This window comes from Sporisorium graminicola, chromosome SGRAM_1 (genome assembly GCF_005498985.1).
Source record: "Sporisorium graminicola strain CBS 10092 chromosome SGRAM_1, whole genome shotgun sequence".
Taxonomy (NCBI): Eukaryota; Fungi; Basidiomycota; class Ustilaginomycetes; order Ustilaginales; family Ustilaginaceae; genus Sporisorium; species Sporisorium graminicola.
Genome location: NC_043719.1, coordinates 1,728,456 through 1,755,102, shown reverse-complemented (window position 1 = coordinate 1,755,102; position 26,647 = coordinate 1,728,456). Strand labels below are relative to the sequence as shown.

Genomic DNA, 26,647 nt, shown 5'->3' with positions numbered 1-26,647 from the left:
AGGATTCAGGTAAATGAAAATCAACGCTAACAATAGCTTGCGGCTGGCAATTTCGGTCATGCGCCGCGGCCAGGTGACTTTGCGAATGCATTTTGGTCGTTGCGTGTTGAGACAGAGGACAGGCTGAGTATAGTCCAGGCCTAACTAGAGTAGCTCAGTGACAAGCATCGTATGTCTTATTACGCTCCAGTGTTGAACAATGGCAATGCATTGCGGTTGCCAGTGTTGTTCGTTTGTCGCCGGCCAAATTGGGAAATTTCGCAGCCGGCCAATGATCACGACCGAGATTGCGACGAGCACCGGCCCGACCAACAGCGACGACACACTTGCGCCTCAAATTCGTTCCGGAACGTCCCATTGTACGCTGGCTGCCTTGCTCTCAGCTCCTTCTGCAAGGAAGGTAGTGAGATGCAAACTCTTCTTCTCTCTCTCCAAGGAAGTGTCGAAATGTATTGTCACAGAGCGAAAAGGAGGCAGTTCTAGAGGTTCTGAACGCCAGTCGGTGGTGATGGCGGAAGCTGCCTCCTGGCCGGACCGGTCGCCTGCCGCACCTCTAGGGTTTCCCCCTTGGGCTTATCTGAATCGTCTACGCAGCCTTATTTCTTTTTTCAATCAGCTCGGAACAACTCGCTCCGCTAGACCAGGAGGCCTGCCACTTCCACGTTACAGATAAGCCATTCTTCGGAAGCCGCTCGCTTCGTCTTCGCAGCCGCACCTTGATCGAATACAGTTGAACCATGCTTTGAGCTTTGAGAGCCAACGTTGCTACAGTTGTTGAAACACAAAACCGGGAATCTAGATTTCACTTTTTTTCCCTTTTTTCCCCCTCTTCCTCTGGCCTTGATGCGGTGCTCCAGAGCTGCAGGAATTCGTCGGTGCTCGCTCGGAGCTCGGTTTTTGTTCTGCAAGCAGCTTCACCGCCACTTTTCTCTCTCTCTCTTACTCTCTCTCACTGCCTTTCCTCTGACTTTCGGCGCGTGATGCCAACTGCTGAGCTTGAAAGGGTGGCGATGATCTACTGTCCCGAATCGCTACCTGTCCAACCTCTAGAATCGCCCGCTCTTTCTGGGCGAGAAGGTGTGCCTTGATTTCCGGCTCTCCTCTCCCCGCAGTGCGCAATGGTTGCGGCCGACTTTCCACCTCGTCCCGCTCCAAGCTTGGAGACCGGCGAGCGGCATTGCAATAGCTGTCCCGCGACTGATGCGTCTGTTCTTTCAATGTAAAGTAGAGTTGACGCGGACTGACACGCTGTAACTCTTTCTTTCAGGCTAAGGACATGACACAATGCTCAGCTTGTTATCGACTCAGTCCGACGCGAGAGAGGAATGCTAATGTCAACCATGTCCAACGAGGCAAACCATTCCATCCTCAAAGGCGTGGGCGCCAGAGGCGAGGTCCCCTCCCGAAAGTGACGCGTTGGTCGATGTCGATGACGTGAAATTGTGCTAAATGCGTCTCGCTCTTTCTCCTCAACGTCAAGCTACGATGCGCAAGGGTCCGATCGCCTGCGCATGCGCAAGAGCAACAGCCCTCTCAAGCTACATCTCAGACGGTCTGACTGTCACGACGCTTCCCTGTTCGAGTTGGTGTTGCACACATTGCGGACCGTTGCTAGGCAGGTCTTGATCGAGACGCGAAAGGGCGTCCCAGTCTCCGCCAAGCTGAGACACAAGGTCAAGTGACAGAGATGGCTTTCAGCGGGGATTGTTGTTCAAGAATGTACTTCGGTCCTTTCCCGACTCGCCACTCGTGGCGACTTGCTTGCTCTAGTCGTGAGCCTAATTCCGATTCCCCACAACAGACGAGCAACACGACCCTTCCCCGCATTGCTCCCCTTTGTCTCTCTGTTTGCGATTCTTTCATCCGTTTGAAAGTGCCTCAACCTTAAGCTTTCACGCTTCCGCAACTTTCCGAGCTTTCCTTCCACCCTTGTGCTCATCCGTTCTGGTGGTGAACGGTCTGAGCACGTCTGTCACCCAACCTGCCTTGAGCCTCAAACCCAGTAAGCCACGGATGCAGTCCCGGTCTGAGGAGACGGCATGGCATGACTGCGTTAGACAGCAAGCGGAACCGCCTCGAGGTCAGCGGGCACGACGCTCCGAATGCTCGATCCGGTCTTGCTGCACACGAAAGGCCGATCCGAAGGACGATCCCGTTCGTTGTGATTCCTCCTCATTGTCGCGATATATTCTCGCAGAGACCGGCAGAGACCGACCAATGCTTATTCTCAGTATTGACCAAGGACAGTACAACACTCTGGACGGGCTGAAGCCTGAGGATTAGATGTGGGGTGGAGTGACGCTGAGGATCTCATGGTGAGATTGCCGGACGGAAAACTGTCGCCCCGCAAGGAAGTCCCGATTGAGTGTCGCATCGGAAGTTCCTATCTCGATACGAGTATTTCTATGCTCGGTCCGAGAATATCACGCTGAGGGTTGTTGCCTGGCTGCTCGGCGCAGACACGGCGACCAAGCTGCAAACTGAGCACGCCCCACGTCGATTTGGTCGTGGGCGACGACGGTGGCCAACTTCCCTCCATGCGCAGGGCACGAAACACACAATTGGGAGGAACGTTCTCTGCAACAGAGTTACGACTTCGCTTTGGCCATCGAGAAAAGGTGCTCATCCGATCTGTCACCACCAACACCATCATCCCCTGTCTGGACCTGATCAGCTGCATTCGAAACGTCAATTCACACTCGCAGTCCGAATACGATCATCATGTCGCAGTATCCCTCCACCGCTCCAGGTCAAAAGACCTTCAAGCTCAACACCGGTGCCGAAATCCCAGTGATCGGCTTGGGCACATGGCAGTCGGCTCCGGGAGAGGTTGCCAAGGCGGTTGAGAGCGCCATCAAGGCAGGCTACCGTCACATTGGTAAGTGGCTGCCACACCACACAGAGCACTATGCTACGAGCTGAAAGCTAACCTCGCTTTGTCCTTGCTCTGTCCACGAACTGCAACCCCGCCCTGATTGCCATAATGACATACTTGACTTCCGCCGGCGAAGATGCTGCTTGGATATATGGCAACGAGGAAGAGGTAGGCCAAGGCATCAAGGCCTCTGGCGTTGCTCGCTCCGAGCTCTTTGTCACCACCAAGGTATGGTGCACGTACCATCGACAGCCCGAGGCGTGCCTGGATGAATCGCTCAAGAAGCTCGGGTTGGAGTACGTCGACCTGTTGCTAGTGCACTGGCCCGTGCCGCTCGAGAAGCGAGGCGACGAAAAGATCCCGCTCAATGAGGATGGGTCGCGTGCCATCGACCGGGAATGGTCACCCGAGCAGACTTGGGAGCTCATGGAGAAGCTGCCCGCCACTGGCAAGACCAAGGCGATCGGCGTATCGAACTGGAGCATTCCTTACCTCGAGAAGCTGCTGGCCAACGCCAAGATCGTGCCCGCTGCTAACCAGTAAGTGTTGTCGGAACGACGAAGCTAGAGTGCCTCATGACCGAAGCTTACTGACTTTGCAATCGACCGTCCACTTGACCTTGTCCGCACACAGAGTGGAGCTCCATCCGTTCCTTCCACAGCATGAGCTTGTCAAGTACTGCCTTGGCAAGGGTATCATGCCGCAAGCTTACTCGCCGCTTGGATCTTCGGGTGGACCCGTCCTGCAGGACGAACTGGTTCAGTCAATCGCCAAGGCCCACAGCGCCGACCCCGCGCAGGTGGTCATCTCGTGGGCTGCGCAGAGGGGCGTTGTGGCGCTGCCAAAGAGCGTCACGCCCAGCCGCATCGAGACCAACGGCAAGCTGATCGTGCTTTCGGACGACGAGATGCTGAAGCTCAACGAACTGCACAAGCAGGAAGGCAAGTCGATCCGCCTCGTGAAGCCCAACGTAAGTCCTGTTCTTCTCGTCTCATGTTCCCTTGTTGGCTTTGCGCGACAGTAGCTGACAAGTTTCGATCTGGATCTCTCATGATTGATTGCAGTGGGGTGTGGACCTCGGATGGTAGAAAAGTCTACAGCCGCGCATTGTTGCAGCCACTGGGCGCGCATTGTGTACGAATGAGTCCTTGCATCGCTGCTCATGGCCGCTCAAGTCTAATGACAGCGCATCGATGCCGAAGCAAAGTTGACGATTCGAGACGACCTTCGAGAGGGAACAAGGATCAATCTCGAAAATGTAACAGCTTGTTGCGGGATACGCCATTTCAATGTGGAGGCGTGACTGCGAAAAAAAACGCGGCCGTGATTTTAGCAAGTGAAATGAGCCTTCTCGCAGGTGACATTTGCTTTCATCGTTGCAAGTCACACATCGTCAGGAGCCTACCCTTTGCCTTGTACATGTAGCCTAGAGGGATCATGGCCATATCTGAAGAGTTGAGGGCTTGTCTCTACTATGACTGATGTATCGATTTAATCAAGACGCAACAAGTAACAGCCGAGCCAACGTCGTTTCCAGGGGAAAAGGTCACTCAGGGTTCAGACTTGAACCAGACCACCAATCCGAGATGCTCGGTCTCGCTTTTTCTTTGGCTGCTGAGACACCGAAAGGAAAAAGGACTCGAAAGTGTGCATCAATCAACACTTTTCTTGCACCTCTCGACTCAGCAAGCATTGTCGTGCCTCTCACCATCACATACAACAACTCTCATTTGAGGCACGAGAAACACTCGCTCGTTCATCCAGCGCTCGCTGATCCTCCAGCTACACGACCGACGCGTCCATCTCGCTCCGCATTTGCTGAGGCGCAGGATCGCTTGAATCGCGCCCCAGTCTCGACTTTGCTCAACTTCCGCAACCACCAACTCTGCCTGGCATCGCTTGCCTGCATTGCTGTCCTCCTTCGCACTCCGCAACAACACACGCACCCACTGGCAGAGCTTTGCCGCAGCATATCGTCAACGGTACCAGAAGCGCCAGCCGCAGTCATTCGGTCTGCTTCTTCCGTTTGCGCCGCTGCGGCTCATCGAGACGCTTTTTTTCCTCCGCGACCTCACCCTCTGCTCCTTGTGCTGATCACGCATGACTTTCGCACACTCTTATCACGGCAACGCCATTCAGTCCGGGCCTCCTGCTGCATTCTGAGCTAACTGTCAGCTTGTCCGCAGCTCATGAGCAGATATGGTACGCAACCTCAGTACAGAGGAGTACAAGACCGTCAAGGAGTTCCATGGCATTCCTCAGCGAACAGCTACACCAATAGACGTCCCCCAGAATGGAGATACGCCTGGAGGCCGCTCGTCGTCATATGGTCGATCTAGGCGCAACAAGCCCGACTTTCCGAGCCATCCAGCTACGTTTCTGGACAACCTGCACAGCGAGGGCGACCATGTAGTCCGTCCATTCACCGTCAATGGCACGGCCAAGCGAACCGGTCATCGCTCTGCTAGCCTGCGAACTCCCTCGGCCGATTCGCAGGCGCGTTCCCCTCTCGCCAGCTCGCCCAACGCCGTCCTTGCCGACCTCGCAACTTCATCCAAGTTCGCTAAGGGGAAAGCCAAGGCGCAAGATGTCTCGCCGCGTACCACCCGTTCCAGAACTCTTCGCAAAGCCTCGGCCCAAGCGGAATTCATCAACCTCGCCAGCGATGAGGACGATGACGATGAACACCCTCACGTCGTCCCGCAAATATCCTCCAGCAGCCGCGCATCAAAGTGTCCACCAAAAGAACCCGTCCGAAGTGCTGCTTTGCAAGCAAAGGACGTCCGGCGCAAGCACGAGGACCAAGCCGTCTCCAAATCATCCTCAGCCGCGCCTCCCTCGTCTTTTTACTCTCGTGCCGAACCGAGTTTCCCTCGTCCTGCAAATCGCCCTAATCCTCTCTTCGGCAACGGACGTCCAGAAGGACCCATCCAGCTGGAGGAGCCCGTCCCGCGTCGTGCATCCGGTTCCACGCACGTGGTACACCTCCGAGATAGCCCCGAACCCGAGTCTGGCGTCAAAGTACCACCACCTCATCGACTCGACCGAGCTTCCTCGAGTCAACCGCGCCCCAAGTTGTCCGAACGCATGAAACCCAAAGCGCGCTCACCCATCCGATCAGACTTGGCTGAACGAAGCAGCAAGATCTTGCCCTCGGGCTCTCAAACTCGCTCGCCGCAATCCAGATCGCACCTCGAGCTGAACCTTTCCCCATCAGAGCATGACACCAACGGTTCCACAAAAGGCCGCAAGCGCTCGCGAACGGATGATGGCCGGTCGCTTTCGCACGAAAAACGCTTTCCTGACTGGCCAGTCGACTTCCCCTTCGAAGTTCGTCTCCGCGCCATCATCGTCTCTGACGCATGGAAGTCTCGCGAAAATGATCGCATGGTCATGGTCTTGAATCAGCACCACCTCTTCTTCGGCCTAAGCACCGGACAAGCCATCAAGGTCCGATACAGCGACATACGCGAGATCGTGGCCAGCAAGCTCGACGTCAAGCAAAACAGCACCTTGTGTTTGACTCTGGCGCCCAATTCCGAGAGCGCACGCAACGTGCAGGCCGTTTTCTCCGAGTATGATCCTCGTGCTTCTGGGGACGCCGCCCAGATCCAACTCGTCGCATTGGACTTCGATGAGGTGGAACGGCTCAACCACAATCGTGCCATCGCCTGGATCACCCATAAGTTGCGCGAGCCGCGACCCGACGGCGTCAAAGTCTTCTGGCTCGACGAGTACAGCGCAAAGGGTAAGATCAGCAGTGTCGAACGCGTCATGCAACTTCCGTGGCCAGAGGCTTCAACGACGCCAGTGCAGACACGGCCAAAGCGGACGCTGATCGTTCCGGGTGCGGATCGCTTTCCGAACAACGATCTGCGACAATTCACGCGCCAAACCACTACCTACATTCCATCTGAGGGGCGAACGAAGACATTCAACATCCAACCAGACTCTCCCAACTCTCCGGCCAATTCGTCTGTCGATGTCGATATGGCAGATGCCTTCTCGCGGTCAAAATTGCCGACGCTGGCCCCTTTGTCTACTCCCAAGCCCAAACCGGCTTCCACTTCAGCTGCCAAGGTGGAAGTGCGGCGGCCGCGAGTATCTTCAGATGGAACAATCCTCCACTACCCTTACGAAGGCATCGGCGCCATGTCGCTTCGAGACGCAGACTTTGACAAGCTTCTCGATGGCGGCCTCCTCAACGATTCTGTTATCGAGTTTGGAATGAAGTTTATCCTCGACGAGATCCGTGCCAACGATCCAGAGTTGGCGGACAGCATTCATGTCTTTAACACTTTCTTTTCGACCATTCTGATGTCGGATTCGGTCGAGAACAGCTATGCCAAGGTGCGGAGATGGACAGCCCGGGATGACATCTTCTCGAAGAAGTACATTGTTATTCCGGTCAACGAGAACTACCACTGGTACTTGGCCCTCATCGTCAATCCGGGATACATCTTGGCGGACAACGGCAAGGATTCTTCTAGCGAGCAAGACACAGAAGAAGTGGCGCAGGCATTGACGCTACCCTCCAAGGATTCGTCGCGGCCACCATGCTCGCCCAGAGCGACTGCGACTTCCGAGAACAAAGAGGGCGCACCTGAGCCGCGCCAGGCTGCCACGGCTGCCGGCAGTTCAGACCCCGAAACGCCTCCCCTGCCTCCGCTCCACCTTCCGTTGCAGTCGTACGAGAGTTCTTCCGCTTCGCTCCCCACTCCCATGGAGGTAGACACAGACTCGCGCAGTGACTCGTCGACTAAATCCCCAGCAAGTGGAACTACCTCCGACCAGCTGATCATTATCACTCTCGATAGTCTCGGGCAACGGCACGTCAAGCTGGCCAACAAATTGTTTGAGTACCTGTGGCGTGAAGCCTGGGACAAGAAGATCTCTACGATTGCGAGGTCACCGAAACGGCCCGTCGATGACAAGGGCAAGCAAGACGGCCGTGCTCGGGAGGACGCGTGCGAGAACGCCGATGTGCAAACATCGGCGAGCGACAAGGAACCTGCAAAGGATCAGGCAGCCAAGACGTCCAAGGACGCGCATGACGACAGCACCGAAGAGCCAGATGTCCTGACTGACGGCATTCGCTCTGTCAAGGTCCAAGACTCACGACGATCCGCCACATGTGCAGCCACCAAATCAACTGAAGCGGAAGCATGGGCCAAAAGCCTCTCCAAGGCGGTCTACATCAATGCACAGGTTCCGGAGCAGCCCAACTTTTGCGATTGCGGCATCTACCTTCTGCACTATATTGACCGCTTCTTCCGCCAGCCCGACAAGCTGCTCGAGCTTACCGTCAAGGCCAGGGATAGGCTCGCCAGCGTCAACAAGGCGGGGTCGTCGGCTCGGCATCAGGCGAAAAGGGACATTGAAAGAAAAGTTGAAGCGGAATGGCAGGCAGGCGAGGTGGGCACCAAGCGGGCTTACTGGCGCTCCAAGCTGGTGGAGCTGTCAGAGGGATGGGAGGCGTTCAAGAAGCAGAAGGAGGAGAATGCGGTCAAGAGCGAGCAGGAGGAGACGAAGCCAGACAAAGATGAGGAGGAGCCCGAGCTCGGTTCATCGCAGCAAAAGCAAGCGCCGTCGCCAGCGAAGGATGGAGACATTCCAATGCCCGATGCAGACCCGGACCGAGGTGTCAATGAAGAGCACCTGCCTAGCGTAGAACACAGCAAGGAGGCATCTGGGGAGAAGGCAGTCAATACCTTGGACGACATTGAGCGTTCTGTCGACGACTGCGTGCGCGCTACCGATCCTGCGGCATCGCGTGTCGTCGACGACATCCTCGTCCAGGCTATGGCTACCCAACAGGGCCCACTGTCTCAGGAACAGCTCAGAGAGTTGCAGATGGAGGACCGAGAGCAGGCACACCAGCTGAGGCCCGCTTCCGAGTGGCGTCACAACGTTAGCGACATCGGGGCCTTCAGCACGGCGGTGCCTCCGGTGGGCAATTCCGGCTCGTCAGCTGTACCCGTTGGTGTTGTGACGGAGGCACCGCCCAAGGCTTGCGTGCTGGGGCAGCGGGAGCAAAAGGAGCAAGACACGCCATCACCGTTCGGCGCCAGCATCATGCCAACGGCATCGGGCACGTCGTCGGACCCCGCACCCTCGCTGTCGTTCGCAAGCAGCAAGCACGCTGCGTCAGAGGCGGTGAGGGGGGATTTTGAGGATTGGTCCATCGACGAGGGCGTGGGCAAGCTGTCGAGCGAGCTGGCGCTCGAGAGCGTATCTGTCTCGTCGTCTTCGGATGATAACATGTAAAGGGTCGGGTTGTAATTCTCAGAGAATCAAGTGCATTTCAGACAGGATGAGGATGTGAGCAACGGATGGATTGCTCGGGACCGTGAGAAGCTGGGGTGTTCTATGAGCATGAGAATCTACATAAGCGCGATAGGGGCTGAAGGTATGACGAGGGAGCGGTTGTGGCGAACGTGGTGAAAGTGGGGGTGGAGGGATGCTGGGATCAAGGTTCGTCGTCGGTGATGAAGACCTTGACGACGCCACGGCCGTGCTGGGCGTCCTTGCCATTGGCGAGGGTCTCGAAGGCCTTGACGGCGTCCTTGAGCGGGTAGGCGTGCGAGACGAGGTTGTCGATTCCGCCCATCTTCTTACCTGCGCCGAGGCCCTCCTGGTCGGCGTGCTGCTGGGCGGAGGTGGCCTGGGCGTGCACGCCGCCTCCTTGCGCACGGAGCGTTCCGCCAGCGAGCAGGCCGAGGGCGATCGGGTAAGTGTTGGCATAGCGGAAGACGCCGACGATGTCGACCTCGCGCAGGGAGGCTGCGCCGATGGGAAGGGTCTGGATGGGGCTGCCCATGCCGATGAGGACGACTTTGCCGCCAGGGCGCGTGGCGAAGATGCCGGTCTGTACGCAGGCGGGCACGCCGGTGCACTCGTATACCACGTCGAAGCCTTCCGAGGCCAGGTCGAGCGGCGCAGGTTGCACTGCGTACCCGGTCGATGTTGAAGGGGCCGAGGAAGTGGAGAGGGCTTGGAGGAGCGAAGTAGCCGAGGACGAGGCGGCGGCGATAGCAGCTTTGTCTTCTGCTACACGGCGAGCGCGGGAGTCCTGTGCCTCGTCGGCTACGGCGGCAGCAGGGGGAGCACGCGGAAGCAAGTACGTCGCATCCGCCCATCCGTTGGCCGCAGCAAACGACAGCTTCCCCTGGTCGATATCCACTGCCGCGACAAAACTAGCCCCGCTCGCCTTTGCCGCTGCACACGCCAGCAACCCGACCGCTCCAGCGCCGTACACCAACACGCTCTGCCCTGGTTGCAACTGACTCCTCCTAATCCCCTGCAACACCACACTCAGCGGTTCGCACAGCGCGGCCGAGGTCAAAGACACATTCGCAGGCAGCTTGTGCACCAACCACGACGGCCAGTTCATGTACTTTTGCAGCGTGCCGTCGAGATGCGGGAAAGTCTTTGCCGAAGAAGCGAAGCGCATCTGCTTGCACAGGTTATAGCGTCCATCGCGGCATTTGGGGCACGATCCGCAGAAGCGCCCGGCTTCGATGGCGACGCGGTCGCCAACAGAGAGAGAGGCCGCGGCGGGGACGTTGGGTCCGAGAGCAACGATCTCTCCCGCGGATTCGTGGCCGAGACACATCGAGTGTTGGAGTGCAAAGTCGCCATTGCGGCCGTGCAGGTAATAGTGGAGATCGGAACCGCAGAGACCGGTGGCTCGAACGCGGATCTGGACCTCGTCGCCTGTTGGCGCGGCGTAGGGACGCTCTTCAATGCGGAGGTCCTTGGCTCCGTGTAGCACGGCTGAGGTGTTGGGACCGGAGGAGGACGCCGATGGGGAGGCGGTGGTGCCGTTCATATCGCCGTTGACTGCAGCGGTTCCGTTTTGCTGCTTGGCGACGGGTGCTGCGACCGGGGCAGAATCTGTGACAGCGATGGGAGACATTGCGAACGAACGACCGTATGAGGTGTTTGAAGCGGGGCCGGTATTGGTAGGTGAAGTTCGATGACGAGGGAATGTGAAAGAGGAAGGCAGGAGGGAAGGAAGGGGTCAACTCAGCAAGCTTGTTGTAATATGGACCGTACGACTCGGAAAGATTTAGGCGCGCCCAGCAGCAGCAGGCTTGAAAGACACAAGCGGCGGGGCAGCAAGCCAACGGATATGAAGGGGCGTCCGTTCAATAAAGGACGCTCAGAGAAGGGGCGTTATCCGCGAGTCTGAGCCAAAGTGGGGGGGGAGGGAAGGGGGATATAGCCTCTGGTTCAAGCGGGTGGGGAATGGGAGTAGAGACTTGGGAGACAGAGGGGAAATGCCGGTGCGCCTCGGACCGACCAGACCTGCTCGAAGCCATGATCCTCGCTGGGAGGAAGCTGACTGGGCGCACAAAAGACCGGGGAGTTGTCCGCGATTCGAAGCTAGCAATGATAGGCTTGTACGTACCGGCAAGAAGGGTCCGGGGATGGGCGACAGAAGGTGATGGCACCAAGATGAGATGCACAACCCAGTGTCGATGTCAACTTTGACGAAAGCGCGGGGAAGGGCTAGCAAGAGAGAAGGGGGCGGAAGAGGCGAGAGCTGAGGTGGCCTCAGAACTCTCGGAATTGGCCGCCCATTGCTTCGAGTGTCGTACTTGCGAAGGACCCGCCGTGGTGGAGATGCAGCAGTTGCGCAGGAAGACTGGAGAAACGTGCCTGCTTGCCCCACCCTTTCTCACCACGCCTAGCCGGCGCGGTGAATTGACGGCTTACAACCCTTTTCGAACTCAAAAGGTTAATCCGCCGGACCGCTCTTCCGGTTCTCGTTCTGTTTGCTCGGCGGTCAAACATTGAAACCATCCAAAAATAATGTAATGATCGGAGATGAGTTTTGAGTTACCAATTGGCCCGATCGATGTAAATCGACCACCTTTTCCGGTTGATTGATTGACATGTCACACTATGCAAGCCCAAGCTTTGCTCCCTGTCATGACGGTTACATCCTCTTGACCCGTCTGCCTCATTCTGCAAGCCAAGTTCTCGATGCTCACCACCCCGACGCTTTTGCTGAAACGTAGATATTGATCTCGCTTACCTCTCTCGCCATGCGTTGGCTGTAGATCTTGCCAAAACCAGCAGTCTCGGCCTCTCCAGTCGTACCGCTCCAAAGCCCGTACATCACCGCCGCCATTCACCTTCATGCGTTGCAGGGCCGTGGTTCTGATTCGTGCTCTGCGATCATCAGTAGGCTCTACAGTCTAGCTTAGATCCTGAGGCTGATCAATGTGCTGTGTACCTTTTACAGGTGGTCCTGCTGCCTATCTGAGGTCATGCGACGCTCGCAGCTCTCTTGCGGCGTTGCACTGGGCCCATCCTTCGTCGTTAGTCAGTGGTGTCAACGCTAGAGACTCTTTTTGGAAGGACACTCCAAGACCCGTTCCGGTCTCAGCCATTGTAGATCCTTCATATAGGACATGCTTTGGCCCGTGTAGATTTCTCTTGACCTCTTCCTTTGCTTTTTTGAGTGTATCCCGTCTCTGTATCTCGTTCCGTCTCAGTCTCTTTCTTCTTCGTCACGACCAGCAAGCCTTCGACACGCTCTTCACATCCATCATCCGTACCGCAACTCTCCTCTTTTCGGTGTCGCTCACAAGTCTGAAAAGCTCGCTGGTCGAGTTTCTTCTTTGTATCACTTCTGCACACAGCCTCTGTTCTGCATCTTTGTATATCACCGCAACGCATCTCTCGACCGTCAGCTCCAATTGCATCTGTCTCTCCTCACCAGTTCGCTATCAGCATTCAACACCAGCTCGCACCACCGCACACGATTCCGCACATCCACGCCATTTGTACACGTAGAAACATTCCCTACTCTCTACTCACTTACACGCCTTCCCTTTTTCTGCTCAGGACAGGTCTCGCCTCCCCCTCAACATCCCTTCTCAACTCTCTTTCAAGCATAGACGATAGAAACTAGAAGATGCTTCCCTTCCGACAACTCGTTTCTAGCATCTCTGTGGCGCTCGTAGTGCTTCAGACGCACCAGTATCTTCATGGAACGGGACAAGCTCTTGCCAGGCCTGTGGGCCAAAACAGTGTCAACGACGCCTTCAATAGGCGGTCTACGCAGCCCGGCACAGCTGTTCCAGCCTCAGATGGGAGTGGAGAGGCTACCATGAACCCAGAGGCTGTTCTCAAGGCACTCAAGGCGCTTACCGAAGGTATACAAAGCCAGTCTGACGACCAAAACCGTCAGCCTGTCATGGTCATCTCTCATGGCGAGGGAGGGCCAATCAAGCCCAGCACTTCTTCCTCAGCTTCCAACGCAAAACCTACCGACAGCGGCAAGAAGTCTAAGGAAGATCCGCAGCCGAACAAGAACAAGAACAAGAACGACAAAGACAGGAGCGGAAAATCCAAGTCCAATGATGCAGCCAAAGCGGTGCTGAAGGCGCTTCAACAACCACGCACACGCTTCTGTGCCCAGGCTGCCAACACGAACGGTACTATCGATGATATTTCACAAACACTTGTCAAGAAGGAACGTAGGCGTCTGGCTGCCATTCGCAAGCAGCGCGCCTCCAAAACTTCGTCCAAAAACAACGCTACCGACGCGCGCTCCCTGACCGATGCTAAGCTGCTGGCAGAACAGACCAAGACCGTCTCGGTCGTCTGGCACATCATCCACTCTGGCTCTGCTGGCAACGTTACAGATGACATGGTTGCGAGCCAGATAGATACGCTCAACACAGACTACAAGCCCTACGGGTTCGCGTTCGACCTGAATACTACGGATCGCGTCGACAACGCCAACTGGTTCAAGAACGTGTCACCTGACACTGATCTTCAGACGCAGATGAAGAGTGCGTTGCGTCAGGGCGATGCAAAGACGCTCAATTTGTACAGCGTTGACTTCTCCAACGGCTTGTTGGGCTACAGCGCCTTTCCGTGGGATGTACAGGACGACCTGGTCAACGATGGCGTGGTGTTCCAGTACAGCACTGTACCTGGTGGTAGCGAGACCGGGTACAACATGGGCAAGACAGTGACGCATGAGGTGGGCCACTGGCTAGGCTTGTACCATGTGTTCCAAGGGGGGTGCAACTCGCCGGGGGACTACGTGGATGATACGCCGCCGCAGAGCATAGCGACGAGTGGGTGTCCGACTGGCCAGGATAGCTGTTCTGGTGGCGGCGTGGATTCCATTCACAAGTGAGTACCGTTTGCTCGTTTGCTCGGTCACATGATAGAGTATGGCGCTGACCAATTTACAACATGGTTGACCTTGTTTTGCAGCTACATGGAGTGAGTATCCCTTGCCGCGTTCTCAGGACACAACAAAACACAGGATCAAGACTAACCCGCTAATGCCCGCTTCTCTTGCGCACCAAAGCTACTCGAGCGACGCCTGCTACACCGGCTTCACCGAGGGACAAGCGGTTCGAATGGCTGCCCTCACTTCTCAGTACCGCTCTCTCTAGATCCTTCACGACAATCACGAGCTTGGCAAACACATTTGTCAACATATGCCAGTATGAATCACAATCCATGCTCGTTCTAAGCGACTGCTCGCGCTTTTCAGAATCTGTGAATGCAGTGTGTCCGCCCTTCGTCCTTCTGTCATTGATTGCTGTTGCTGTTGCTGTTGCTCATACGGATCCCCAGCGCTTCTTCGATCTCTTCTTCGCTCAGTCTGCACCGCCGCAATCGCGTGACCAGGTCACCGAGTGTTTCAATAACCTGACAACCGGTCCGGACTTTGGCCTCTGCCCCTTGCCCCACAAACACGTTATCCGGATGCTCCTGTGCCAACGCACACGACAGCAGTGCCTGCTCCCGCGCGCTGCGTCCTTCCCTCGCCCCTTGCTTCCTCTCATCACTCATCCAAGTCCACCTCTTATCCACGCGCAGCTGTATAGCGTGCCACTGCAGCCCTTTGACCCTCTTGACCATCTCCTCCACCGCCTCTGCTTCGCCCTCGAAGCAGAGATAGCCCGGATAGCCGACGCGCACAACACCCCAGATGGAGAGTTCGGGACACCAGTTGTTAAAGTCTTTGAGCTTGGACGGGGCCTTGAGGTGGTGGGACCAGAAGAGGGCGCGTGCGAGCTCGATGTGGGCGGGGTGTGCATCGGTCGTGCGGGTGTCGGGAGAGGTGTGCGGTGCGTCGAGGGTGGATTCGGAGGACGCGGTGAGGTCAGCAGCGAGCGTCTGTGCGGTGGTGACCAGGTCGAAAAGGAAGAGCGACTCGACGCCGTCTGTACGCCATTGGTGGGAGCGATCGAGCACCGCTTTCTTGATGCGAGTGACGTCGTTGGTTGCAAGTGTCGGCGCGGACACGTCGACCACTGCTTCTCTCCCGCCTTCCGCCTCCTGCCCGTGAGGGTGTGAGAGAAGGCAGAACATCAGACTGACCCCATCAACCACATTGAGTTTTCCTGCTAGACCCGCTGTGTCTGACTCGGGCACTGACACTGGGTCTTGAATGAAATCGATCCACTTCCGGCTTTCCTCCTCGCTTGCACCCTCCCACGACCACTCGCCCTGCGACGACGACTGGATCACCATGTCCAGATCCTGCGCCACATCTTCGAGGCTAGCATACCGCAGCGTCAGTAGTGCTGTCGCTGCTGCTGATGAATATGAGGAGGGGGCCATGCCATGTGTGATCAACCCCTCCTGTAGTAGATGATGGGAACGAAGAAACGAAAAGCCTCAGAGAGGCGGGAGAAGAAAATGCCGCGGTCCGCGCAAAACCCCATTCTTGCTCCTACCAATAATCCCTTGTTCTCAAGTTATATACGCATATTGAAGCCACCACCCCACCAAAAAGGCACTCTGCCCGAGTGGTTAAGGGGTAAGTCTCGAATTGAATTATTCGATCGTCCTCCTGGACGAGCTAACTTATAGGCTCTGCCTGCGTCGGTTCAAATCCGACGGGTGTCGACAAATACTGGTTTCTTTTTTGGCCTTTTTTTGGGCGCACGTTTTCGGCACTTCAATTAAGTAGGTTGATTTCTTTTTTACCAGGCGCGATTTCAAAGGACGACTTCATAGGGGAAAACGTGCTGAGAGTTAGACATATCGTTTTGCTTTCTGCCTCATACACATGCTAGGGCTGCCTAGCTTTGAGCAACCAGGACTGACATACAATGATATGCGGTTAGTTCTCCGCAAAAACGTTGGGTAGATTCAGCTTCATGTAGCTGGTTCGTCAGTGGCTTGAGTGACCGTTACGTCAGCCCTGGATCCAGTTGCGAGCTGCACGGCTGCATGCACCTGCACCAGAGCGAGCATTTCCTTTCTAGGGGTTTTCACTTTCGACAGAGGAACAAAGCAGAATGCAGCACTTGCGACCTACGAGCTCACAAGAACACTTTTCCGCGTTCCATAGAAAGACCAGATTCGTTAGCCTTGGCTTCGCTCTGCAGTGTTCAGGGACCTGTTCGGAGAGGTGCTGCCTTCTGCAGAGTATGCTCAAAATTTGTCCCGAGTCGCCTAAGGTTGGAGGTTCTGCGTACAGCTGGTCAAAAGGCGCTGCATGAAGCTACGTGGCGCTGTGCAGGAGGGCATGGTGATGGGATGTGGAAGGTGCCTGATCCGAAAGGTCCGACAGGAGTCCGGATCGACGTCCCCCTTGAAAACGACGGCAGAACGTGCATCAACACAGCTCCCACCTCTGCGACAGTCGAGCATGACACTTACCTGCCACCGAAATAGTGCGAAACCAAAGCAAGCTGACAACAGCCAATGCGGATCGAGCCATGTCCTATATCAGCTCGGGTGGTGTGCGTTCGATGCACGGCTGATGTACCGGGGCCCGTGAAATTTTTGTCTCACTTTTCCTCATGTTCACATTTCTGATGTGGGCTCTTCTGCCGGAGCTGCACGAACCCTGAAGATCATCGGTTGCTCTCGCTTGTGCGTTTGTCTCTATTCGCACCTTCTCGCTTGCTGCAGTTCGCCAAAAAAACAGGGGCGAAATTTGGCCGTGACTGCTGTAGCGCCTCTGCTCCACACGCATCCATGAATGCAGCTCGCCTTCCGATCGAAACAGGCCAACATTCCACCCCAAGCAAGCCTTTTCGCGCACCTTGCAGCGCCTCTTGCCCTTCCTGACCTTCAGAACCCGGCCTGACGGTGGGCGTTGCATGTCATCTCTGCAACCAACCGCCCTCTCTCAGCTGAGCTGCGGAGGACGCATGCATGCAGCACGCCCGTTTGTTGCTGTTTGTTCCTTCATCCGTCCGCTTCGCCAGAATGGCGCCACGATGGACGGGCAGGGGCATCCGCTCCGTTGGCAATTTGCGCGCCCTGTGGGAGCAATTCGTTTTCAGCCCAGACGGTCGCAGTCAGCTGCGACGGCAGCTTGATCAAGTCTCCGCACCCCGCCGCCGCCGCCGCCAAGGTCCATCGTGCCTCCCCTCTTTTGGATCGCTTGGTGGTTGCTGCTGTCTGCTCCCCGTGTGCGCCGATCGCGAGGCGCCGTGCGGTTTCGGATTCCAGATACCGACAGCCAGATGCCGGCAGAGCATGAAGGCGAAAAGGAGAGGGGGTTTATTGACCTGTGGCTCACTTACTTTGCTCGCTCGATTTCACAAGGCCCTGGTATGCTGGACGTCGGGTGTCATCATCGTCAAGCTCCGTTCCTCGCTTGTGCAAACAGCTCTCTCTCCCTCTCACCCACTCTCTCGTTTCTCCCATGTACAGCTTGGGCCTCGCACTCCTCGCGCTCCTCGCTCTCTCTCTCTCTCTCTCTCTCCACGGCAACTCTAAGGTTTCGTCGTCTCTCGCCCTTACCTTTGCCCTTGCCGTTGGCCATTGCTCCATAGCTAGCTAGCCCTAGCCCTTGTCGTGGAATTTGCAGTCCTTTACGGCCAAGTCGGTGTGTGGCCGGATTGACCCACGTTGACTCACCGTAGATTCAAGTTCGACCGGATCTTCATCCACTCCCCACCTTGTGTCTGGTTCATACCCATTCGCTTTCCCATCCACAACCTTCATAGCAGTATTAACTTCATCGGCATCACCTTCCGATCGATTTCGCGCCTTCCATCCCCAACCAGTTCAGCTACGCTCAGAACGACAACTTGCTTCCTGACCACCGACTAGCTTCAACAAGCATCAAACATCAGACACCGTTGAAACGCTCCTGGAATTGCATTGCCACGCCTTGGTCTTGCGCACCTACCTCTACCTCGTTACAACGAATGCCTCTCTAACCCCTTCCCGGGCACAGCGAAAACAAGAAGCACCGCGCTCGGTCAGACACAACAATGATACTGCTGCAACCGCAACGACCCGCGCCTGCGCGTTCCAGCATCGGCTCAAGTCGCTTCGGCCGCAAGAACAGCAGCGTTGCCTCGTTCGCCTCGAGCAGCAACGACGACTACGACCCTCCTCATCACCATCAAGGGTCTGGCGCACCCGGCATGTACCGAGATCAGCAGAGCCGGTCGTCTCGTGAACATTCACGTGGCCACCCTGCTTCTCCATACTCGACCCAGCTTCCTCCAGCGTCCCTGACCGCGACCACTGACGAGTCGAGCGATGTCGAGTACAGCAACAACAGATCCGGCAGCACGTGGGGCCGTCGTCGCGGGTCGTCGACCAAGAAAGGTCAGTCGCAGTCGCACGATTCGAGCTTGACCAAGGAGGGGGCTTCTTCGAACAAGTCGAGTGGCGTGGGGACGCTGAAGGGGTTTGGACGTCGGCTGTTCAACCGATCGAGCTCCAACTTGAAGCCAGCCCCGTTGCTCGCCATGCGTTCCCACTCGGCGTCGTCTGGTAGCACCAATGCACAGTCGCCCCCGCTCACCCCCACCACGCCGCCACCGGTTCAGCCGGTCTGGCTGCCCAATGGGCAGAAGGACTTCTTTGCCAACTTCTCCGGCCTCCCCTCCAGCATCGCTCTCCCCCATGTGCAACCACTTCGCACCTCCAATGCCGACAGCACGCTCGACATCAGCCCCAAAAGCAGACAGGCTCCCTTTTCCGACTCGGTCTCCTACGACTACACGCAGCGCGAATCCACCTCAAGCAGCGGACACGGCTCCAGCAGTGCCTTTTCGCACCACAGCAGCAGCAATGCCTTCTCCCTACCCGCTGTCCCCACGGCCACCGCGGCTCCTGTTGGTTTCAGCAGCAGCAGCCAGGTGGCCCGGCGCGAAATTCACGCGGTGATTGAGGAGGAGGGCGACACGGACTTTCTGCGCGCCGTGCTCAACTTTGGCGAGAGCGAAGCGGGCGAGGAGGCGCCGCAGCAGACGCCTTCATTTAGAGGCGGTCGGGCGGCACCGTTGCCGGCGAGGTCGAGCTCGTTGAGTCAGATTGCAGGGTTGACGGGGAGTCCGTCGGCGTATGCCTCTCCGTCTTCCCTGTTTGATTCTCGGCCGCCGTCACATCGGACGCTGGATGGACGCATGGTGCTCACGCAGAAAGCGGCGAAGGACTTTGCCATTGAGAAGCCGAAGTCTTCGTATGTTGTCGTGCATCGCAAGTACCGCAAGGGGCTGTTTGGGACTGACTCGGACTCGGAGGACGAGTATGGGAATGAGGACGAGGGGGAAGGTGAGACGACTATGGTCTCTCCAGCAGAAAGGCGTGCGCCAGCAGCTGTGAAACAGGTGGACCGAGTCGAAGAGCCCGCTCGCTACCCGTCCTCGTTCGCGAAGTCCAGAACGCATTCTCCGAGCAACGAAGCGCAAGCCCGATCCGGACCTGGCCTCGACACAGCCGCCAAGAAAGCCGTCTACAACTGCACGCTGCTCAAAGTACACATGCACCTCGCCCCGACTCTGGCAGGGGACGCCGATTCGCGCGCACTCATCCCCGTCATCGCAGCCGGCGAAGTACTGTACAGCAACGAAGACCTCAAGTTCCCGCGTTCCATCAACGCCGAATCGAGCCTGCGTCAACATTCGAGCACGTACGGGTTTGCACGCAACTTGCATGTTGCGCTGGCGAGGACGGGCGTGATGCGCAAACTGCGACGCGACCGACTGAGCATCGACGAGGAGGTCGAGATCTCGTGGTTCCAGCGCAGGTACGGCAGTGCCAGCATCGCTACGGACCAGATTGCCAAGGCGTTGCGGCAGAGGCAGATGGTGAGCCCAGAGGCGCTGGCCAAGCCGCCGATTGCTGTGATGCAGGAGGCGGCCAACCGCAGGCTGAGCAGTGAAGGGGTGCAGAAGGGCGACAGGAATGGGATTGTGGTTTGGGCGCAGAGGCCGACTTTTGCGGACAGGACTATGGTGTTGCTGCCGGCAGACGAGTTTGCGCCGGGGGAGGTGATGGTGCAGGGCGCGAAGTTGGCGGTCCAGGTCGGAGCGGCTTCGTCTGCAGCAGCGGCGTCCCCGACGACGACGGTCAACTTCTCGCCGAGGATCCGAACGCTGGCTGGACTGCCTTCGGTCGAAGAGGAGAGGAGGATCAAGTATTCTCTGGCGAGTAGGCGACCGAGAGACACGCAGTCGAGGCGCGCTTCCCGACTCGGCTCGGCAAGCGACGGTGCCGTGTGGGAAGGTCCTGAACGTCGTGCTGCTAGAGGATCGCCGCTTGCCTCACCTTCTCAAAAGTCCAAGAGGCTGCCGCCTTGGATGGCACCTGCGAGTCCACAGCTGCTGTCTCCCCACTCGATGAGCCAGCTGCGACCGGCACGCAGTGCGTCAGAGGGCTTGACGGCCTTCGCCACTATGCACCAGAACAGCAGCACCTCTTCCATCCCCGAAGTCTCCGAGACTCCCGAGCAAGCTGACGACAGCAGCGACGAGGAAGTGCCCCTAGCGCAGCTGCAGACCTTCCGAGCGCACCGCAGCGCGGAAAAGGAGCGAATCATGAAGCTCGAGAGCGAGATCGCGCAGCTCAAGCAGAAAGAGAATGTGCGCGACAAGGAGGAGGAAGAGCGCAAAAAGAGGGAGGAGGAGGCTAGGCGTATCGAAGCCGAGCGGGCGTACGAAGAGCGAAAGGCGATTTTGGAGGCGCGGAAGTTGGAGAAGAACCGAAGGATCTTGCAAGAGGCAAGGGATAGGCGTGGGTTTACGAGGCAGTCGGTGTTGCAGGCCGAGCCCAACTACGGGGCTGGGAATCCTCTGTTGATGCCGCACAGCAACAGCAGACTGAAAGAGGGAAGCTCGCCTAGTTCGCCCAACTTGCACGAGCCGATGAGTCCGCCGTCGACGGTAGGCGCGAGGGCGACGCAGCACGATGCGGCGTTGGCCAAGTTGCAGGGGAACCGGCTTGCGTCGAGGTCAACGACGACGCTGTATGCGCAGCAGGAGGGACAGAGGCGGTCCAAGACTTCGGTCGTAGCTGGTGCTGCTACGCCGTCACCTGTGCAGGAACAGGTGTCTTTGCCGATGCTGAATTCCGCCTCGCCTCTGGTCGACTTGCAACGCCTCGACTTGCAACGCCATGCTTCGATGGTCAACTTGGCCGTGCCGTCTACACCTGTACAGCAGACGCTGCCGCACCGTCGCAGCATGGCAGCGCTACCTGCGGTACCACAGGTGGCACCGCGACGAGCGTCGCTCATGCCGCCTCCTGCTCCGCATGTTCCTATCCACGAGGGCACAGTTGGCTTGCATCACGCAACGTCGATGCACCACCTCGGTGCGGGTAACATGCACCACATGCCCAGCTCGCCCAGCATGCTCTTGGCCAGCCCGAACGCTTTGATGCAGCAGTATGCGGATCCACGCCTCTCGATGAGCATGACGAATCTGCATGCGCAGGCGTACGTGCAGGCCCAGCAGCAGCAGCAACATGCGCAGCAGATGATGGGAGGTGTGCAGAGACCGACCATGGCGCAGACGGCGAAAGTGAGTTCGAGGCCGAGGTCGAGGATGCCGCCGCTCGTGTCGTTGTACGGGGATGTGGTGCCGAGCAGTGCATTGTCGGCGCAGCAACAACAACAACAGCAGCAGCAGCCGCCGTGGAGAGGTTGAGGTTTTTATTTCGTATCATGCACCTTTTTAATGAACTTTCTTACTTGTCCCAGGTGCGTATGATCGTTTGTACGTGTGTGTGCTGCTTGACGACTTGCATCGCGTGTGGCCGGGTGTGGGTGACAAGGAGTAGGTGTCAACTCAGATAAGCCGGAACATGTTCTTCTTGCTTTCGGGTCCCAAGCCTTCCTCGTATCTGCCATTGACGATCGATACGCCCGCGGAGCCTCCTTCTCGATCGAGCATTTTGGAGAGCAGCTCTTGGTCGCGTGCTAGCATCTTACCCTGTATGAGGGGTGTGGACTTTGCTGGTGTGTCCACAGGGTCCGATGCTGCTGTTGCGAGTGGCGTTGTCGGCGGGGTGGTGGAGGTGGGTGGATTTGGAGATGTTGGTGTAGAGGGTAAGGAGGTTGTTGCTGAGGTCGATGCTACGGTATGGCTTGATATTGATGTGGGAGTTGAGGCGGTTGAGTCCTTTGCGGAGGCGTTGGTCGACGTCTTGCCAGAGAACCAGCTGAACAGCGATGACAGAGAAGCAGGTGAGGAGGAAGTGCAAAACGTGCGGCCAACCGCCGTAGGGCCGGTGAGTGCACACTTAGAAGAGCTGCTAGCGTACCGCAATGGTGATGTTCTTGCTACCGGAGAGAACATGTTCGCTTCGGAGCTGCACAAGGATGGTTGAGCGTGTAACGGGAAGGTTGAGGCTCAACAAGAAGGTGTAAGAGTCAGGATGGAAAGAAAAGCTTGCTGCTGAAGAAAGCGCTCCCAGGGTCTTTTAGGTCCTTTGTGATTCAGCAACCGAAAACTTCCTTTTTCTCCGCACAGTCACACGCCACTCTGACTGGGGTTCCGACATCCGGCGATTTGCGTTTTAAAGTGTCGAACGGGTCAGACACTCAATGTACAGCAGGGACGAGATCTCCCACACACGAATGCTCGCAAGGCATGTGTCACTCTGTCCCACAATGGGCCTCGCAGGAATGTAGAGATGAGGTTGGGTGTTGCGACGGTACAAGTACAGGTGCCCGAATGTGGTGGGCAGTTTTGGAGAGGAAGCAGGGAACAAAAGGCAAGATGCCAAGGAGTAGACTCATCAACAAGGCACGGTCAAGGTGCAAATCAACGGGATTAGTCTCTAAGAGTGTGAGACTGTCGGCATCTCCAGCAGCGCCACGATCCGAGAGGTGCTGCAACATCAGGCCTTTGGCGCAGGTTGGTCGGCACCGACCCTGCTCGCCGCCGTCGACGACCCTGTCCCTGCCGCTGCTCCACCATACCTCGTAATCACATTCTGCTGATAAGGGTGGTCTTCTCCGTCGAAGATCTTCAACCTCTCCAGTCTCCTATCCCGCAACGTGTTCTTGGGCAACATACCGCTTACCGCCTTCCTGATGATCTCCTCCGGCTTCTTCTCCATCATCTCCTTATACTTGATCTCCTTGAGTCCTCCCGGGAACATGGTATGGTGGCGATACACGCGCTGGTCGGCTTTGCGTCCCGTGACGACGACCTGCTTGGCGTCTGTGACGATGACGTAGTCGCCCAGGTCTTTGGATTGGTCGTAGATCGGTTTGTGCTTGCCCATGAGTAGTTTGGCGATGTTGACTGCCAGCGGGCCGAGTACACGGTCTTTAGCGGAGACAGCGTGCCACGTCCGTGCGAATGCTAGTGTTGACTGTAGATGTGCAGACAAGATGCAACGTGAGGAGCAGGAGTGGTGGTCAGTACGATGTGCCCCAGACCCTCTTGTGCATGTGACCGAAAAGGACGATGAGACTTACGTTGCCGACGAATTGTGACATGTTGACTGCAGCCAGTATATGTTCACCGTACGTCTTATGTGGAGAGGCGAGTTCAGTCAGAGTGCTCTGGCCGTTAGTGTTGATGGTGAGGGGAAAGCGTGGATGATGAGCAGCAGTCAAAAGAGAGTGTCACTTGGAAACAGCAAAAAATCAAATCTTCCGACAAAAGCTCGGGTCCGAGTTATGGTTTTGAACACTTTGTGAGTTTCACACAGACTTGACACTGAGTCTTTGAAATTGATACCGGCAGTATTGCCGACCTTCTGCATCTACCTGCATAACCGCGCGCCCCAGACCGGTTCAAAAGCGCACGGTGTCGCACAGAGCTCGACGTTCTGCTCCCCACACTCGGTCCAGGGCGGCAATATAAAAGCGACCGACTACCACACCCGGCCCCTTGTTCCTTCACCTCCCCCAGCTCAACCCTGACTAACCACCCGTCGTCGCACCCTTCGACCATGACAGGCAAAACGTACAGAATCGCCGTCATCCCCGGCGACGGCATTGGCCAAGAAGTCATGCCCTGCGGCCTCAAAGCGCTCCAAGCCGCCTCTCGTCGCTTCGGCTTCACCCTGTCCATCACGACCTTTGACTTTGCCTCGTGCGACTACTACGACGCACACGGGAAAATGATGCCCGACGACTGGATCGTGCAGCTGACGCCCTTCGATGCGGTCTACTTTGGAGCGGTGGGCGATCCGAGCCGTCACCCGGACCACGTCACGCTGTGGGGGTCGCTGCTGCAAATGAGGCGGCACTTTGACCAGTATGTCAACCTGCGGCCGTGTCGGTTGGTCAAAGGGGTTCCTTCGCCTCTGGCCGAGCCGGGTGAGATCGACTTCTGGATCGTGCGTGAGAACACAGAGGGCGAGTACTCGGAGGTCGGCGGAAAGATATTTGAGGGAACAGACCGCGAGGTGGTGGTCCAGGAGACCATCATGACGCGAATTGGTGTGGATAGGATTCTCAAATACGCCTTTGAGCTCGCGCAGACGACACAGCGCAAGAAACTCACCAGTGCGACCAAGAGCAACGGCATCAAGATCACCATGCCCTACTGGGACTCGCGCTTCAAGCTCATGGCCCGAGACTATCCGGACGTGAAAACAGAGCAGTTCCACATCGACATTCTGTCGGCGCACTTCGTCCAGAAGCCGAGTTATTTTGATGTCGTCGTCGGATCCAACTTGCATGGCGATATCTTGTCCGATCTGGGACCCGCGGTGACGGGCACGATCGGCATCGCTCCCTCGGGCAACATCAATCCAGAGGGCAAGTTTCCGAGTCTGTTCGAGCCGGTGCATGGCTCAGCGCCGGATATCATGGGCAAGGGCATTGCGAATCCGGTGGGTATGATCTGGGCGGGCCAGATGATGCTGCTACATCTCGGAGAAAAGGAGGCGGCCGAGGCGATGATCAAGGCAATTGATGCTGTGTTGGGTCGAGCAGATGCTAGCGTGCTGACGCCGGATATGAAGGGTAGAGGCACTACGCAGAAGTTGGGTGATGCGATCGCCGACGCCATCGCTACAGTCTGATCCGTTTCTGCACATTCAGCATGTTCCGTTTCTCACTGGACTATGGACGTCAATTGTCTGGCTTGAAACTGCTTCTAACCTTCGCGTTGTCTAGGCACTGCGAGATCCATTCCACGTTTCGATGTTCGGGAGTAAAGCGCAGCAGCCTTGGTGAAGAACGTAAAGATGATGCCGATGCCCGTGAAGTACGAAGCGGTTCAAAGTCTAGCAGCTGCTTCGTCCGTGACAGAGATCTAGAACCTGCCAACAAGATACAAGATACCAAATACAAAGTTCACAGAGAAGTTCTTGTACCAGAGCCAGGTCCCAGACCTACACTTTGAAGTGGGACGGCTGACCAGGTAGCCGACGGTGAGCTGCGCACTCTCAGCACGTATGAACTGATTCTCCACCGCCGTCTTGTCCCCTTTAGCCGGCAGTTCAGCCAACAATTGACGCGAGGCCACAAGCTTCACGTTTCTTGGCCAGTCCCGCCGTCACCCAGTGCGGTACCATTGCAACCCACCCACGCGGCGGGGACATAATGGTACGCGTAGTTCGGCCGCTCGAGAGGATCGTCATTGTGAAAGGATTGTTTGTGAGGTAAGAGATGGAGTCTGTGGTGGCATAACGGGGGACGGAGATGGCTGGATGATTGTGCCTCTCATACGATATTGATACGGTGTTTCGCGTCTGATACGGCGTTTCGCGGTAGCATGGAGCTACCAACCACTCGCACCACACATACCTCGCACATACCAAGTTTCCGATCTCGCGTCAATGGACGAGAATGCGTCTAGCTTGATCAATTGTCTGAGCGCTTCGAGATCTATTCAACATGGCGCTGCGGAGGAAAATTTCGATAATCATGCAGAGCGCAGGCCAGCCTTGATGAAGAGCGTAAAGATGATGCCAATACCCGTGAGGTACGAACCGGTTCGGAGCGTGGCGGTTGCTTCATCCGTGACGTAGACGTAAAGCCTGCCGACGAGGAACAAAGCAAAAAGTCATCAGTATATTCCTCGTACCAAGGCCAGATCTCAGAGCTAAACTTACAGGTTGAACAGGGCACGGCTGGCCAGGTAGCCAGCGGTGAGCTGGTTGAGCTGGTGGTTTGGAACATTGGCGACGTTGGCAGCTACGACGGCGGCGGCGAACAGACCGAGCGTCTCGAACCTGTGCCAAACACAACGATACAAAACAAGACAAAATGTTCTCGTCAATCTTTGCCCCCAACCTAAACTTCCAAAGCGTCGGAAAAGGAGACGTGAAAGGAACTCACCCATTGAGCTGCGCACTTTCGGCACGGATGATCTTCTTGTCCAGAGCCGTCTTGTCCTTCTTGGCCAGCAGATCGGCAATCAACTGACGTGGCGAAACATTCGTGAACTGATCCTTGGCCAGTCCAATCGCAACAAAGTGTGGCACCATCGCAAGCACCCACGCCGCCGGGATCGAGTAGTACGAGTAGTTGGGGCCGCTCGAGAGGATCGACATTTTGATTTGTTTTGTACGAGAGGAGATGAAATACGGAGAAGAAGGAGCAGGTGTCGAAGGAAA

General features: G+C 56.8%; 9 protein-coding genes across 9 annotated transcripts; 5 read left to right on the top strand and 4 right to left on the bottom strand.

Moving 5' to 3' along the window:
- Positions 1-2,721: 2,721 nt before the first annotated feature.
- EX895_000642 (uncharacterized protein) lies at positions 2,722-3,963 on the top strand (the record flags this gene model as incomplete). Its single annotated transcript, XM_029881243.1, has 4 exons — positions 2,722-2,878; positions 3,012-3,414; positions 3,509-3,845; positions 3,940-3,963. 4 exons carry the CDS (start codon positions 2,722-2,724, stop codon positions 3,961-3,963), a joined length of 921 nt encoding a protein of 306 aa, XP_029742629.1.
- Positions 3,964-5,074: 1,111 nt separating this feature from the next.
- EX895_000641 (uncharacterized protein) lies at positions 5,075-9,142 on the top strand (the record flags this gene model as incomplete). Its single annotated transcript, XM_029881242.1, has 1 exon — positions 5,075-9,142. The coding sequence occupies one exon, from the start codon at positions 5,075-5,077 to the stop codon at positions 9,140-9,142; it is 4,068 nt and encodes a 1,355-aa protein (XP_029742628.1).
- Positions 9,143-9,344: 202 nt separating this feature from the next.
- EX895_000640 (uncharacterized protein) lies at positions 9,345-10,793 on the bottom strand (the record flags this gene model as incomplete). The annotated part of the gene is made up of 1 exon (XM_029881241.1): positions 9,345-10,793. The coding sequence occupies one exon, from the start codon at positions 10,791-10,793 to the stop codon at positions 9,345-9,347; it is 1,449 nt and encodes a 482-aa protein (XP_029742627.1).
- A 2,010-nt stretch (positions 10,794-12,803) lies between these two features.
- On the top strand, positions 12,804-14,304 carry EX895_000639 (uncharacterized protein; the record flags this gene model as incomplete). Its single annotated transcript, XM_029881240.1, has 3 exons — positions 12,804-14,035; positions 14,120-14,128; positions 14,217-14,304. 3 exons carry the CDS (start codon positions 12,804-12,806, stop codon positions 14,302-14,304), a joined length of 1,329 nt encoding a protein of 442 aa, XP_029742626.1.
- Positions 14,305-14,443: 139 nt separating this feature from the next.
- EX895_000638 (uncharacterized protein) lies at positions 14,444-15,481 on the bottom strand (the record flags this gene model as incomplete). The annotated part of the gene is made up of 1 exon (XM_029881239.1): positions 14,444-15,481. The coding sequence occupies one exon, from the start codon at positions 15,479-15,481 to the stop codon at positions 14,444-14,446; it is 1,038 nt and encodes a 345-aa protein (XP_029742625.1).
- Positions 15,482-18,099: 2,618 nt separating this feature from the next.
- On the top strand, positions 18,100-21,768 carry EX895_000637 (uncharacterized protein; the record flags this gene model as incomplete). The annotated part of the gene is made up of 1 exon (XM_029881238.1): positions 18,100-21,768. One exon carries the CDS (start codon positions 18,100-18,102, stop codon positions 21,766-21,768), a length of 3,669 nt encoding a protein of 1,222 aa, XP_029742624.1.
- A 1,195-nt stretch (positions 21,769-22,963) lies between these two features.
- EX895_000636 (uncharacterized protein) lies at positions 22,964-23,570 on the bottom strand (the record flags this gene model as incomplete). The annotated part of the gene is made up of 2 exons (XM_029881237.1): positions 22,964-23,443; positions 23,550-23,570. The coding sequence occupies 2 exons, from the start codon at positions 23,568-23,570 to the stop codon at positions 22,964-22,966; spliced, it is 501 nt and encodes a 166-aa protein (XP_029742623.1).
- A 458-nt stretch (positions 23,571-24,028) lies between these two features.
- EX895_000635 (uncharacterized protein) lies at positions 24,029-25,108 on the top strand (the record flags this gene model as incomplete). Its single annotated transcript, XM_029881236.1, has 1 exon — positions 24,029-25,108. The coding sequence occupies one exon, from the start codon at positions 24,029-24,031 to the stop codon at positions 25,106-25,108; it is 1,080 nt and encodes a 359-aa protein (XP_029742622.1).
- An 845-nt stretch (positions 25,109-25,953) lies between these two features.
- EX895_000634 (uncharacterized protein) lies at positions 25,954-26,584 on the bottom strand (the record flags this gene model as incomplete). The annotated part of the gene is made up of 3 exons (XM_029881235.1): positions 25,954-26,068; positions 26,144-26,263; positions 26,370-26,584. 3 exons carry the CDS (start codon positions 26,582-26,584, stop codon positions 25,954-25,956), a joined length of 450 nt encoding a protein of 149 aa, XP_029742621.1.
- Positions 26,585-26,647: the final 63 nt, after the last annotated feature.